At 36.1% G+C, this 14509-nt stretch overlaps 1 protein-coding gene across 1 annotated transcript in view; it reads left to right on the plus strand.

Annotated features, from left to right (window-relative positions):
- The window catches only part of LOC107091747 (merlin-like), a 26477-nt gene extending 20625 nt beyond the window's left edge, over positions 1-5852 (plus strand). Inside the window, exon 17 of the mRNA XM_015385878.1 lies at positions 3029-5852. Coding sequence (XP_015241364.1) covers positions 3029-3076 — 48 coding nt within the window. The 3' untranslated portion in view covers positions 3077-5852. The remainder of the gene's footprint in view (positions 1-3028) is intronic.
- The last annotated feature ends 8657 nt before the right edge of the window (positions 5853-14509 follow it).

The raw sequence follows: 14509 nt of genomic DNA on the forward strand, positions 1-14509 counted from the left end.
CTTTCATCATCTCCTCAATGAGGTGGTCTCAAAAGTCGCAGTTACAACACACATAGGGCGCACCGCACCATAGGGCGCACCGCACATTTTGAGGGAAAAAAGACTTTTTTTTGTTTAAGTGCGCCTTATAGTCGTGAAAATACGGTAAATGGGATGAGCTTTTCTTTAACCACTTTTACTTTTAAGTGAATGAATAGGGATAGAAACGGTTTTGCCATTCACTGCAGAGGATTTTATGTTCCTTTTTTTTTGTAAATAATAAAATATTGCACGCATTCAAAGAGTAAAAAAATAGTAGAATAGTAGACCTGGTGTTTTGTAAAGGAAGCATCATTTCTTACATGTAATGCTGGAATCTATGCTATGATTTGACCTTCCATTGTTTTAACATAGAGCATACCTTTTACTGCAGCCCGTTATGCTAACACATCCTCATTATTGACCTAACAGCATAAACAGGAAGCATTCATTAAATTTATTCCTTGGTTGCAGCAGTTCTCAGCACAGGTCAGTTATATTATTATCAAGCCTTTACAGAAACTGAAATGCATGATGATACAATACGAATATAGATATGAGGATGAGGTGCAACAAGAGCAAGCATCTGTATTAAATAGATCCATAAATAGTAGTATTCTCATTTGTTATTTAATTGTTTTGATACTTTTTTTCACATTTAGCAGCCATTAAAAGTAATGCATTTTATGCTACAAATCACAATAAATGCAATATGTTTATTTCTGCCCTGATTGTGTTAATTCAGGGAAAGATATCTTAATTCTGACCAATAAATATGATAACAGGCGCCATGAAAATCTGACGCCTTATGCTAGAGTAGAGTAGAGATGATATATTTTGCCCCAAACATACAAATAAATGCTCTATGACTATAATGCAAAAAAAGAAAAAAAATATAGTGTAAATGATTTCTGCAAAATCAGCATAGGGTTCAAATAGATTCTACTGTAAATTAGAATTACTTATAGTTTAATGTCTGGAGTGTATTAGTCAGATAAATGAGTGCACCTGCAGTTCTGTCGGCATTCTCAGGCGCTACACTGGTCACATCTGAGGAAAGCAGATGGGGAAAAATTGATTGGAAACAGAAGAAGCCATGTATATGATTTCTTTTTAATACCAATCTACTTTTTCAATTTGAGGAAGTTTCATCAGACCCTTATACTGTGGGGAGAACAAGTATTGGATTTGCTGCCGATTTAAACAGGTTTTCCCTCTTGGAAAGCATGTAGAAGTCTTAAATTTCTATCATGGATATTCCGCCACTGCAAGTAACGGAATCTAAAACAATTCCGGATTTTTTTAAAGTGATTCATTAGCATTTTATGGCATCACATGAGTATTGGATCACCTACCAACCAGTAATTATTCCAGCTCTTCACTGCAAAAACAATCTAGAAATAAGTAAAAAATTTGTCAATTAAGTGTATTTACCCTTAATTTGTGTAGGGAAATATGATAATATTTTGCCAATGGAATGGGTATTTTTACTCTTAAAATAAGATATTTAGATAAGTTGAACTTGAAATAAGACAACGTGATTGTTTTTTCTTATTTTAAATGTAAATTGTGTTGTTCTATTGGCAAAATGTTTCTCTTACCTCCTCAATTCAAGACAAAATGCACTTATTTTAAGAAAAAAAAGACTTATTTAGATTTCCATTTTTTGCCGTGTTAGAGGTCTGTTAGTTTTTCTTTAAGAAGTCCTCCTGTTTCCACTTTCTTTGAGCCTCCTATCTGTAAAAGCAGCACCCATTCACAAGCTTAATCAAACTCCAACTTCTTTTCAGTGGCCGGGAACAGATAGTTGTGTAAGAACATCAGGGATAAAATAATAGAGCTGCATAAGGCTGGGATGGGCCAGTGGAAAATAGGCAAGCAGCTTAGTCAGAGGGCAACTATTGTTGGTGCAGCTGGTAAATAAATGGAAGCAGTGGGAGATGACGGTCCGTCTGTTTTAGTCTGGTCAGTCTGCACAGGCCATTAGTGCATTAGGCCATTAAAATTCTGCAGCAAGAACCCCTTACCTAGAGCATGAATAGAAGGTCATGTCTGATTAGACCAAAATAGAGCTTTTTGGTCTAAACTCCACTCGTCGTGTTTGAAAGAAGATGATTACAACCTCAGGAACACCAACCTAACCACAAGCATTGAGGTGGAAACAGCATTATTTTGGGAGGGTTTCTGCAAATGGGACACAATGCCTGCATGGAGGGACCATGTATTGGAAGATCTTTGCCAACTACCTCCTACCCTCAGAAAGGATATTGAAGATTGGTGATGGCTGGGTTTTCCAGCAAAATAAAGACCCATTCACACAGCAGCAGGAGTGGCTCCATAAAGTGAGTTTAAAGGTCCTGCATTGGCCTTGCTACTATCCAGACCAGAACCAATCGAAGCTCTTTGGAGGGAGCTGAAATTCCAAATGATCCAGAAACAGCCTGAAGAATCTGGAGGTCTGTTTGGAGGACTGGTCCAAAGTCCCTGCTGCACTGTGTGCTACGTTTTGCTACGTGTGTGCTGCATTTTTGGTGATTGTCTTAGTGTGTGCAAACCTTATAAGAATTACATGGAACGCCTGATATCTTTAACTGAAAGCAAAGTTTTCTGTTCAAAAGATTAAGATTTTTCTAAAGCATCAAATACTTATGCAACAAAATATGAAACAGTTACTTAGAAATTAAGCAAGCTTGTTTTGTTTTAGATTCCATCACTGACATCCAAATATGACTTATTAAATAGATTTCTAAATTCTTTGCACGTAGAGAAACCTAAAAAATATGTTTCAAATCCTACTTCTCCCCACTGTATCGAAGAAATTTGCGACCAGATCCTCGAACATCTTAAAAGTATTTCCTGCAAAAAGGCTAGTTTAGCACTTTAACACGTTTCTATGAGAGATGTAAGAAAGAAGCCTGTATTTAAGTGAAATTACCTCAGATTTGGTGAAGTCTTGTTGAATGGATGTTTCTCCAGTTTTCTCACATAATGCCTTTGTCTTGATTTGCAGCGGAACTCTGCATACATGTCTCAGATGGCCTTCTTTGAAGAAGTGTGATCGCTGTCTCTTCAGAAGAGAAAACAAGGGCATATGGAGCCATGAATTTTGCCTTTTTTTTTTGTTACATTTTACCCGACTGAGTACAGCAACACACTGAGACCTGCCATGATTTTTCTTGCCTTTGGAAAGACTGAGAATCTGTCCTCCACAAACACTCCTTACTATGCTGCAGCAACAAAGAACAAAACAGTGTGACAGATTGATCCAGGATGTGGTGCTGAAGAGCAATGGATAGACAGACGTTTCTTTGTGCTTTGCAACAGCTTTAGAGGATCAAATGTTGAAAGATAAGCCTTAACATTATGTCGATTTTCCTGAAATCTACGTGCCTGATTAGGGTTGCAACTAGCAGCTCAGATCTAACAAGAAAGTGTGAAAGAGCATCTAGGGGCTCACTTATGGTGTACGGAACCATGACCGTAACCCAACCTCTGATTGGACAGTTGGGTCTCGATGGACGAGGTTTGCTTCTGAATCTCAACAGATATCTATGCAGTTTTGAGGCATTGTGTGCACTTCAGTGTCCCATATGAGCGCACTGCTGTTAAAAGGGGATGCTTTAGAAGTATAGAGTTGGTATTTTTACAGTTTTTGCTAGATTAGATACTTTCAGAAGCCACATAAATTTCATAAACTGTTCCCTTTTTAGATTGGAAAGATCGTGCAACAAACATCTTTAACAATAGAAACAGCAATACTGTCGGGTTTCCAGGTTTTTGCTGTAGGATTTTCTGTAATCCACAAAGGGCCAAATATATACAGTCATTAACACATTTTTGGAAAAATTTTACTTGTTGCAGAGAAAGCACACTTTATGTAGGCATTAGCATGTTTTTTTTTTACAAGTCTGACTGGATATTAAACCTATTTTTGGTAGATTTCTTTGGATTTGGTTGATTTGGAGTCAAAGCTTAATACAGCTAGGGTCACGTCCATCCTAAAACTACATTAGACTGGACCACCAACAGAAAAAGAGCCTCTCTGCATGATACCGCCACCACTGTCTTAGATTTTTTGTTCACTGGAACTCTCTAAACATCCTTGTTAGAGTTTTTTGGGTTTTAACATTGAGGATTTTTGGCCTGTTCCCAAACCGATATCTTTTTGTCTGATGGTTGAAGCAAGGGACACAGTTGGGTCTTCCAACAACACAAAAATATTGAATACATAAAAACTGGTATTTGGATGAATAAATGAGGTTAGCAATAAAACCTTAGCTCTGTTTAAAAAAATGTGGACTATACTTTAAAGTCAGACCTGCACCAAGAAGCCAATCACTGAACTCTGTCTGCTTAGAAGATTGGTCAAATATCGAGTCAGGATTTCAAGTGCCTATGATGATTTTATTTATATTTTTTTTTATTGTGTTTATTTTTTAATAAAGCAAGTAACTAAGGTACATTTTGCAGCCAAGGGTTAGGGTCTATGTCTGTTTGTTTAAGAATATTGGTTTCAAGTATTTCTTTGGATCAGAGAAAATCAAAAGATTGAACCTTTTGCAGCGATTTCTTCATTTCAAGCATGATTGACATGTTATATAATCATTAAGTCTGACCTTAAGGCGGGTGTATTTTCACATCTGATCAGAACCATCAACTAACTTCCATACAAATGCCAACATTTAGTTTTTTCTCCCTTATAGGTGTAAAATGATCATAATTTTTTGGCTCATATTCGCAATGCTTCTGCCATTTTAGAGCGTATGATTTACATCCAAATAAAAATAATAGCATTTGTATAAAACAAACAAACATAGCTTTTGCAAGCTGATTGGTTTAAAAAAAAAATAGTGCAGTATGGTGTATAGTGAATGTTAAACATCCACATTGCAGGAGTGATATCAGGAAGTGATGATGTTTAGTAGTTGATATCAGTGTTGGGCCTTCCTTTTTTATTTATATTGCTGTTTTACCTTCTAAACTGCCTTTACTGATGCCACCCAGGTGCCTTTTGTGTTTATAGCAGAGCCAGGCAGTTTCAGGTGTATGGGTTTAGATTTTTTTTACTGCTGACATGCCTTGAATTTTGCCTTTTGCCACAATTTCTGACACTAATGCGTTACTGTGTTGTACTTTTGGAATAAACACTGCAGAAGTGGCTGAGTGGTATGGATCCTGGGTTTAATATCTTCACATGCATTAGGAGACTGATTTCCTTTTTTTTCTTCCTCATTTTATACATTTCTCAAGATGAATGTTGAAGACAATCACTGCTGGTAGAGCCCAACCCACAGACACACTCAGCACCCCCGGGTTATACTGTGCAGGATTGGGTTTAATCTACCACTAGGATACTGAAATGTAGGTAGTAAAAACTGTTATGCTATGAAATGTCATAAAGTATTTACATTTTTAAACACTTCCCAGCTGTGGATAAAGTGTAGTTCAAAAATAAAAGAAAGTTTTTGACATTTTAGGTTATTAATCACATTCTGCAGGGGGGAAGGAGGATGGATGCAGCACATCCAACCTCCTGCATTTTTCTTTATTAGGACCAGCCTGTCTAACTTATTTATATAGCGAACAGTGACAAATGATGGTTCTTTGGAGTTGTATTAGAGAGCAATGCTAACCTGGGTCCTGTCTAAATTGACTGTGTTCAGATGTGCTTCTGCTCAAAGGTTTATCAGATGTATCTGGGCTGAAAATCCCCGTCACATTTCTTGAAGTTTACAGTTCAAAAGATAAATGTGTATTGTATTGATGCTTTGTTTTTGTTTTGTTTTTCTGGTTTGAAACCATCGTTTTTTGGAGTAATAAAAACGTTAACCTTTCACTTTGTAACCTCAAGGCATTTTGTCTTACTATTTAATGTCAGTTGTATGTGTTTTGCTTTGCTCAGTGCTTGTGCTCTCATTAGGTTTTGCTGGTTGCCGGTAAGAGGATGATTCCCGTCACCTAAATTGTTTGTAAGATGCTTGAGGGATTTCATCAAGACTGGCTGTTATCACACGTTTTTAAACATTTCTTGTAATCAGCATTTTAATATCATTAAAAAAATGCTGCTTGGCAATCTTGTGTTTTGATTTTGGTCATTTAAGGAAACAAAGATGAGTTGAACAAAACTTTACTGACCAGAACTTGCAGTAACTTTTTAAGGATAAAATTTTTCCAAAGAAAAAAAAAACAATCTTAACTTATCTGACTCTATGAAAATGGTAATTGCTCCCTTTTGTGATGAAACATGAAAAATGTCCAACCAGATTTAGGCAAACTGAGTGCCATTTCAGCTGTCACAGCCTGCCTTGGCATGTCAGTAATTAACAAGTCACATGTTACGGTAGATGATGGAAGAAGAATTGCATATATCTGTCTTGAAAAGGATTTATGAAACAATTTCTTAAGCTTTAGGGCTCCTGTAATCTCCACAAACGGAGATTATTAGAATAAATGGAACAGGAGTGCCAATCACAATTACTCCAAAAGAAGATCTCAGCATCATGTTTGAAGACCTGAAAGATTTAAGGTTAAAAAACAAAAGCTATTGAAGTAATATTTAAATAGGCAAATACATTTGACACTAATCTGGATAGCAGCAACAGAAGCAGCACATTATATAGAGACCTTTCATCCTGTATTTGGTTGTATTTCTGTTGAAGTCAGTGAATTGTAATCCTGAGTTTCTAACGTCAGCATTTAGGCTGTTCTTTGTCTTCTATGCTTTCTTGGAAAGGGTCCAACATCTGGGTTAAGTGTTTGGATCCTCTACTGCTCTGAGTAAAAAGTTACACTGGAGCGATTAAAAAATCCTCCAGAGCAACAAAAGTCATACACTTAAAACTGAAATGGGAGAAATAAAACTTAAGTACTCAGTTTATGCTGAATGATAAATATTGATATTACTGTGCCTTGGAAAGATGGTCATGCCCATTAAATGTTTTTACATTTTCTCATATTAAAACCACAAACCTCATCGTATTTTATTGAGATTTTGTATTATCTACACGTTTAGTCATCACTATGAAATAGAAGAAAAATCATACATGTTTGTTTTGTTTGGTATTTTTTTTTAGATAAGATCAATGTAGTTTATTGTGCATTTTGATCAGCCTCTCCTTAGGAAGTCATTGCAGCATTTTTTGTTAAAAAAATCAAAAGCTCCAACCCAGTTCAATCAGAGGCCCTGCCACAGTTTAACTGGTTTAAGGTTTAAACCATTGTACCTCTGGCTGTAAGTTTACAGCTGTGGTCACGCTGGAAGCTGAATGTCCTCCCCACTCAGCTACCTTACTAACTATAATGGGTAGTTTTCCAAGATTGCTGTTTGTTTGACTTCATCCATCTTCCAATCAACTCTCACCCGCTTCTATGTCCTATTTGAAGAACTGAACTCCTACAGGATGACGCTGCCAGCTACGTTTTTCTTTTTCTTTCTGTATTTAATTAAAGCTCAAAATTATTACATTTTGGATTCATCTGACTAGAGCATCCATTCCACATTTTTGCTGTGTCTCCTATGTACTGTAGCTTATCTCCAACTGCACACAGCAGTTCTTGTCTTACTTTCAAAGATGCTTTTCCTATTCCAAAGAAGGCAGGATTGTCAAGTGCTTGATTAATAGTCATACCGGGCACTGAGCTCTGGATATTGTTTTATAATCTAACTATGTAAATTTCTCTAAATCTTTCTCTCTGGTATGTCTGCTGTACGTCTTGATAAAGCTCTCTACAGAGCTGTTTTATATGTATTTATGCTTCGATTAAATGACACCCACAGGGGTCTATTTTTACCAGTTCAGCCACTTGAGAGCGGAGGTGGTTGCTATAGATGTTATTTATGGGTATAAGAGTCAAAATAAACATCTCAAATTTATCGGTTTTTGGTACTAAAGCAATTGGAAAGCCATGCATCACTTTGAACTTTACAGTTAAAAGCTGCTTATGTTTTATCAGCTTAAATTATAATAAAATGCATTGAAATTTCTAAGTTTAACTTGAGATGTAATAAAGTTTAAGAGGTGTGATTACTTTTGCATGGCTCTACTGTAAAGTTGTAATAGTATAAGATAAATCCAGCCAGAGTTAGACTTTGAGTGAATGTGGCTTAGTTGAGCATTTTCATATTACACGTTTTTACTGTTTAAATATTTAAGCTTTACTGGCTGCTAAACGGCTGATTTACTCTGTTTTGCCTTTAGGGGTTTTTCACTTTTGTTTTCTTAATGTAATGTGAGAACAAAGAAATATAGACAATATTGGGTTGGGGATTTTTTTCCAAATAAAAAGAAAGTTTCCACGACTCTTGGGCATGCTGCTGCACAGATTTAAAAGCAAAGATGGATCAGTTTGAATGGGATTATAGGAACACACGAGAAAAGGATTTTCAAAGGACTGAAGAGGGCAGACGCAGATAAGTGGATGAAGCTTCCTGCGCCGCATGATGTCCAGCAGCCAGGCGGTTATTAGCTATGGGAGAGTGAATATCATTCAGTGAGCTCTATTTGCTAGCAGATGGGTTTGCTAACTCTAAGTCTGGACACCCTGACACGGCTTCTTCCATCTGTTGTACCTGTCCCACAGCATTTGGGCACTGCGATTAGAGTAATTGGCAGCAAGAGGCAGGGGCATTATATGACTGTGAATTGCATTCTAAGCAGCGCAGAGGGGAATGGGTGGACCATGGAGATGTAAAAGAGTGAAATCACGTCCTACACTGAGAGAAAGCTGCAAATGGGGCCTTTGAAGTAGTTTTGCTGCGGAGGCATTTAAAGAAGTGAAATAATTGGATGCTAGAGGCCTGGTATCAGCAAAAGCAAGAATGCAGACCTCATTCTTTCCTATAAGCATGATGCTTTTCGAGGAGGTAAAGTGGGCTGACAGCTTTGTGATCTAGTGCAATTACAGCCAAGAAATTATAATACCTGTTCTGTTTCCCTGCATTATTCCTGCAGGATAAACAAATTTTGCACTTTTTTTTTTTTTGCTTCTTCTTTAACCGTTGAAAATAGTGCAGTTTACTCGTAGGTACCGGCGGGATCTACTGTATGCTCACAGATATTGATCCTTTCATTGTTAGTCTACTCCGCTGTAGAGGAAAGGAGACTTATCACCCTGATGGACTGATGAGGAGTGAATAAATGCCTGAGAATAAAATGGAGTAGAGCAACTCAATGTGATCTCATGACCTTTTCAGTACCCAGGCTATTGATAGAAAACAGAAGTCTCACTTTATCATTACCTGCTTTTATCCAAAACTATAACTTTACACAAAATACTTTATATAATTTAAAGCTTACAGCTTCTAGTTAAATGTGCAGTAAGGGCTGCAGATGTTTGTACAGTTATACTTTCTAGAAAATTTCATTTAAAACACTGGACAAAAATCTAAATCTAGATACCGGTAAGTCATTTTTTCTTAAAATAAGTGCATTTATTTATTGATTGAGGAGTTAAAAGAGACATTTTGCCAATTAACACTTAAAATAAGAAAAAACAATTGCATTGTCTTATTTCAAGTGCATATTATCTAATTATCTTATGTTAAGAGTAAAAATCATCATTCCATTGACAAACTATCTCATTTACCTGGTCAAATTAAGGGTAAATACACTTGATTTAAGAAATTTTGACTTATGTTTAGATCGTTTTTGCAGTGAACTCCTTATAGTACACTGTGATCTAGAATAGATAAAAGTGTAAAATGTTTAAAAGTCTCTTGAAAAAAGTGTCTCATTCAAATAAAGTAATGCATCCCAAGAAAAAATGTCTTATTGCTAAACTCACTGATATCGTGGTTCAGCGCATACTATAATCTTTGTTATTGTGGTTTCGGTGTTCCAGTACCGAGGTTACTTTAAATTTTCTAATAGCATTCAATAAATGTTTCTTATTATCTAAGAAAGCATGTCATAAAATTGAGAAAATCGGACTGACGTTAAAAAACTGAGATGTCCATTTACTTTCAAAAACTCTGCTGAGCAGAGTCTGAATAGATTCTTATTTAAAAACCTTTAACAAAATAATCAAATTAGAGTTTGAATGTTGTAATTAATGTATTATCATTGAAAATCATAGGCTGTTGAATGTCCACATAGCTTTTAAGGCTGTAATAGTGACGTGTTTGCTCAATAACGATCAAACAAAGCTGCCTTTGACTACTGTAGTTGGAGTAAATTTGAAAATGTTCCAACTTTGAACAAAGTTAGTATAGACTGCCACTTACCTGAACCAGAAAACAAGAATCCCTCTCAACAATTGAACCATGAGAAAGCTGTAACATCCAAAGTCTCAAATGTAGAAAAAATTTCACAGGGCAAAATTAAAAAGTGAGGCTTCTCTGTAAGTGTGGTTTTGTGAAGATTTGCAAAATGTTTTGGAAGGGAACATTTTGAACTTTTTCCAGTGCCATTTAATAGCTAAATTCCTCCTTGTTCTCAGGCTCACAGAGACGTGGCTGTTTTGTTAAACACAGAAAGTTATGTGTGATAAATTTTGCTGTATTTACAGACGCAGGACTGAAGTGTCTTTAAGTCCTTGACTGAACCTTTAACTCATCACGCAAACATATTTTTATGTAATCCATTTCTCTGATAGCTTGTTTGGCACTATACTCTAAAGAAAGTCATGAAGCAGGTCAATAAAGAGAATACAAAAACAATTACATAACAGAAAATCTAAAGCGCAACTTGAATCTAATTCAAGGTAATGGCAAAGCAAAAAACTAAACAAAAACAAAAAAAAAGATATTAAGTCAGTTTTTCGTTGATTTGAAGGCTCATTCAGATTTGCAGTGATAGCTCTACATCTTGCAGAAGATTTGCAAAGTTTTCTCTTTGCTACAGGATTATAATCTTTTCTGGATGAACCCCAGAAACTATTGCGGCAGAAAAAAAAGTGAAGAATATATTTTTCAGGATTTGATAATCAAACAGGGTGTGGCTGCTATGAGAGTCCAGGTATGAGCAAAACACTGGACTTAGTTTTTAACACTTTAAGAGTTCTCCTATCAGCAACTCTGAGTCATTCATGGAATCATTCCAGGTTGCAACATGGTGCATCAGCTTGTTACATCATTCATAAAGGTAAACTGTCTTAATGATGCAAAGCTGTGTAGAAAAGTGACTTATAGTTCCCTCACAATGATGCAAGACACTAACAAGGTAAAAAAAAAAAAAATGGATATTTTTAGACAAATAATATGGATTATGGCTCTATGAAGCACTTTATTTATTTATTTAGCCTTAATTTAATCAGGTTAATCCCACTGAGATCTAAAATATCTTTTGCAAGAGAGACCTGGCCAAGAGGACAGCAGCATATAAGTTATAACATAAAAAGCACATAAAACAGAAAAACTGAGAAAACAAAAACATATGGAACAGTTTAGAAACATTAAAACTCTGCAGAAATTCTCACCTAAACCATTTCAAACATACATAATAGTTTGCAAGGATTTAGCAAGGATTTTAAATTCATTTAGCATCCCAAGAGCTTAAATGTGAAGTTCAGACTAACTTGTTCCAGGAAGCTGGTGTTGAAAAGCTAAAACCTTTCCAGCCTGTTTTAGTTTGCACGCTGGGGACAGGAAATTGTAGAACATCCATAGATCAGAGGTTGTAACTTCCTTGCTTTCTTGTTAAAAGACTTGTTAATATGATGTATGAGCACTGATAATAGTTTTATAGATAAAAACATACCAGTGAGTGAGGCATCATGCTGTGGAAGGTGCTCAGGTTTTTACTTCTAATGCTTTTTATTTCTAGCGGTTTCCTCTATATATGAATGGTTTAATGTTTTGAAATACGATCTCAATCATATATAGCGCCAGAGATTGAGAAGCCCAATCCGAAATCTTTTTATTTGTTTGAAGTTTATTTTTGAGTTATCGTTGCAGTTACTCTGTCCAAACAAGACAGAAAGCAACGCAGACTGCTGCTAAGCAATGAAATAGCAAAGTTAGACAGAATCTTCAACTTAATGCCCACATATGTGGAGTTGCTGTGTGCTTCAGATCACACTGCTGCAAAACTCAAATGTGCATAACCTCTATGTCACAAACTGTTTATTAGACATGATCAGGTTTTCTTGTGAGAGAGCAGAATCCATGATTTTTATGCATCACCACACCTCCCAGTTATCAAAGTAATAAAGCAACCTAAGAATGTTACACTAAAACCACCCTGCTTAGCTGGCTGAATGGTGAACTTTCTAAATTAATTTGTTTTACACCATATGAACCTTGATAAACACCTTTGACAGGTTTTGTCTTTTATCTTTTAGTTCATAGAATATTTTCTGAAACGTATTGGGGATCATTTAAACTTTTTGGGGGGATAAAATGTGAGATGCATCTTTGATCAGCAGTGGTTTTCATCCCGGAAGGCACTCATAGAACCCATATCTGTCCACTCTCCTTCTATTCTGATCTCCTACATGAGCTGCTGATGTTGTCTTTGGGATGGTTCTGCACTATTTTGTATTTTTTCAGTGAAGTTTGAAGCCCAAACTGGTTTTGTAAACACAAACCATCCTACCCCTGGTAGGATGGTTTGTGTTTGGGGTTATTTACCCTACTTCATGCTGTTAGACAGGTTCTATTTAAGTGAATTCAGTTCAAGGAGTAATCCTGCCTGGGTTTGGTAGAGAAACTCTGTAAAGGGTAAGTACTATTACCACATCAGTCTACACTAAAAACTGAAAAAGATGGACTCATCGTTCATCATGGTGCTGTACTTCAGTATGCACATACCTGTTCTGCATGGGTGTGTATGTAGGTGTGTGTATGCCATTTGTCCATGCCTTGCAAGGTTAATGCCTCTCATCAATCTGGCAGAGCGACGGGAACCACTGATCTGTCAAACTATGGTAACAGTACCCTGCACGGGCAGATGGGCCGCCTTGGATCTATAGAACACCTTTCAGTGTCATTTGTTTTACTCTCGCAGCTACTTTGTCCAGAATAATCAGAAAACAATGCAGTCAATAAGCAATACAGCAGCAAAACGACAGATTTCACTCAGAGTTAATGTCCACAAAGAATCATTTGGTAAATTGATGCTCTGATTTTGTTTGTAATGGGCCGTTATAGTTAGGAAATCTTTATTAACACAACTTAGGAAGGAGAGTATTTTTTTCAGCTGATAAACTTTGTCAATGAGATGCAAATCCATGCAGCATTGAGAGGAGAGATAAAAGCCAAGAGAAAACACACACACACATACATTATTACACAGGCACAACATTAAAGCCAAGCTCTCTTCCCCAAACGCTTCCAACATGCATAGATTTTTGGAGACACTGGGCAGCAGTGAATTTACTTCTTTTGATCAGTCACTTAGTTGCTCATAAACCACTGGCATAAGCTGCTGCACACAGAGCTGTTGGGGCAATCCTGTGCATAAATTGAATCAAGCCAATCATCCCCACACAATTCAATCATTCTGCAACACAAATATTCCATGAGGGCCTTCATCCAATTAGAGAGAAATTGCATTCCTGAGCATCATATATCCATTGCAGCTGCTGAGTTCATCACAGTCGAAAGTTTTCAGCTGAGCCGCTACAAACCCGGAGATTTGCTTTGTAAATAAAATTATCAAATCAATTGTAGCTGAACAACTCAGGCAGCAGTAAGGTGAGTGAAGCAATTCTTATAAATTAACTCAGATTTGCTGAAAAATAAACTTTGTTTACTCTGTTTCATGATTAAATTTGTGATTTTTTTCCACCCTTTACAAACACGTGAGTTTTGCTATTACTGTGAACTGAACTGAATAATCAGTAAGTATGAGCCCCGTGTGCTTATTTTGGACACAGATTGTTTTCAAATGTGAGTGAAAAATCAATATCCGAAAAACACGCTGATGTTCAACATTGTCATTGTGCCAGAAAAGAGTGTAGAAGACATGCTTTTTTTAGTCTCGGCTATAAATCCCAGATACCCTCCTCACTACAGTTACATTAAATAAAATCTGGATTTTATTCATGAAACACAAATACTGGGTCATGAATAACACTATAAAAATGTGAATCACATCCTAAACCTTATGCTCTTCTTTAAGCAAGCAGAAAACGCTTTTAATGGCTTATTAAGAGGTTTTCAGTTTGTTGGTTTTTTCAGTTCACTGCAGAAATGTGGACTGAAAAGGCATTTTGGAATTAAATTAATAATTCATAATAAACAAAAAGTTGGAGGAAAAGGAATTAAAATTAAAGATTTTTATCCAAATATTATTAGTGATATGATCAATATATTAATTAGTATCATGTTTCTTTATAATCATCCTGAGTAGATGACTATCTTCTTTTGTAAGTAAAGCATAGATTAAGTTTTATAAATGTACCCTGATAAGTATTCAGTTCTGTATTATGAAAAAACAAGGAAGAATTTTTAATCTTGTAATCTCTGGGAAAAATACGGCTGCAACAAAATCCTTTCCAAACGAGTTTTTAAGTAGAGGAAAACATTAGTCAGGTTTCCTTTTTTTTTTTT

This window comes from Cyprinodon variegatus, unplaced genomic scaffold, assembly GCF_000732505.1.
Source record: "Cyprinodon variegatus isolate N-32 unplaced genomic scaffold, C_variegatus-1.0 Scaffold350, whole genome shotgun sequence".
Classification (NCBI taxonomy): domain Eukaryota; kingdom Metazoa; phylum Chordata; class Actinopteri; order Cyprinodontiformes; family Cyprinodontidae; genus Cyprinodon; species Cyprinodon variegatus.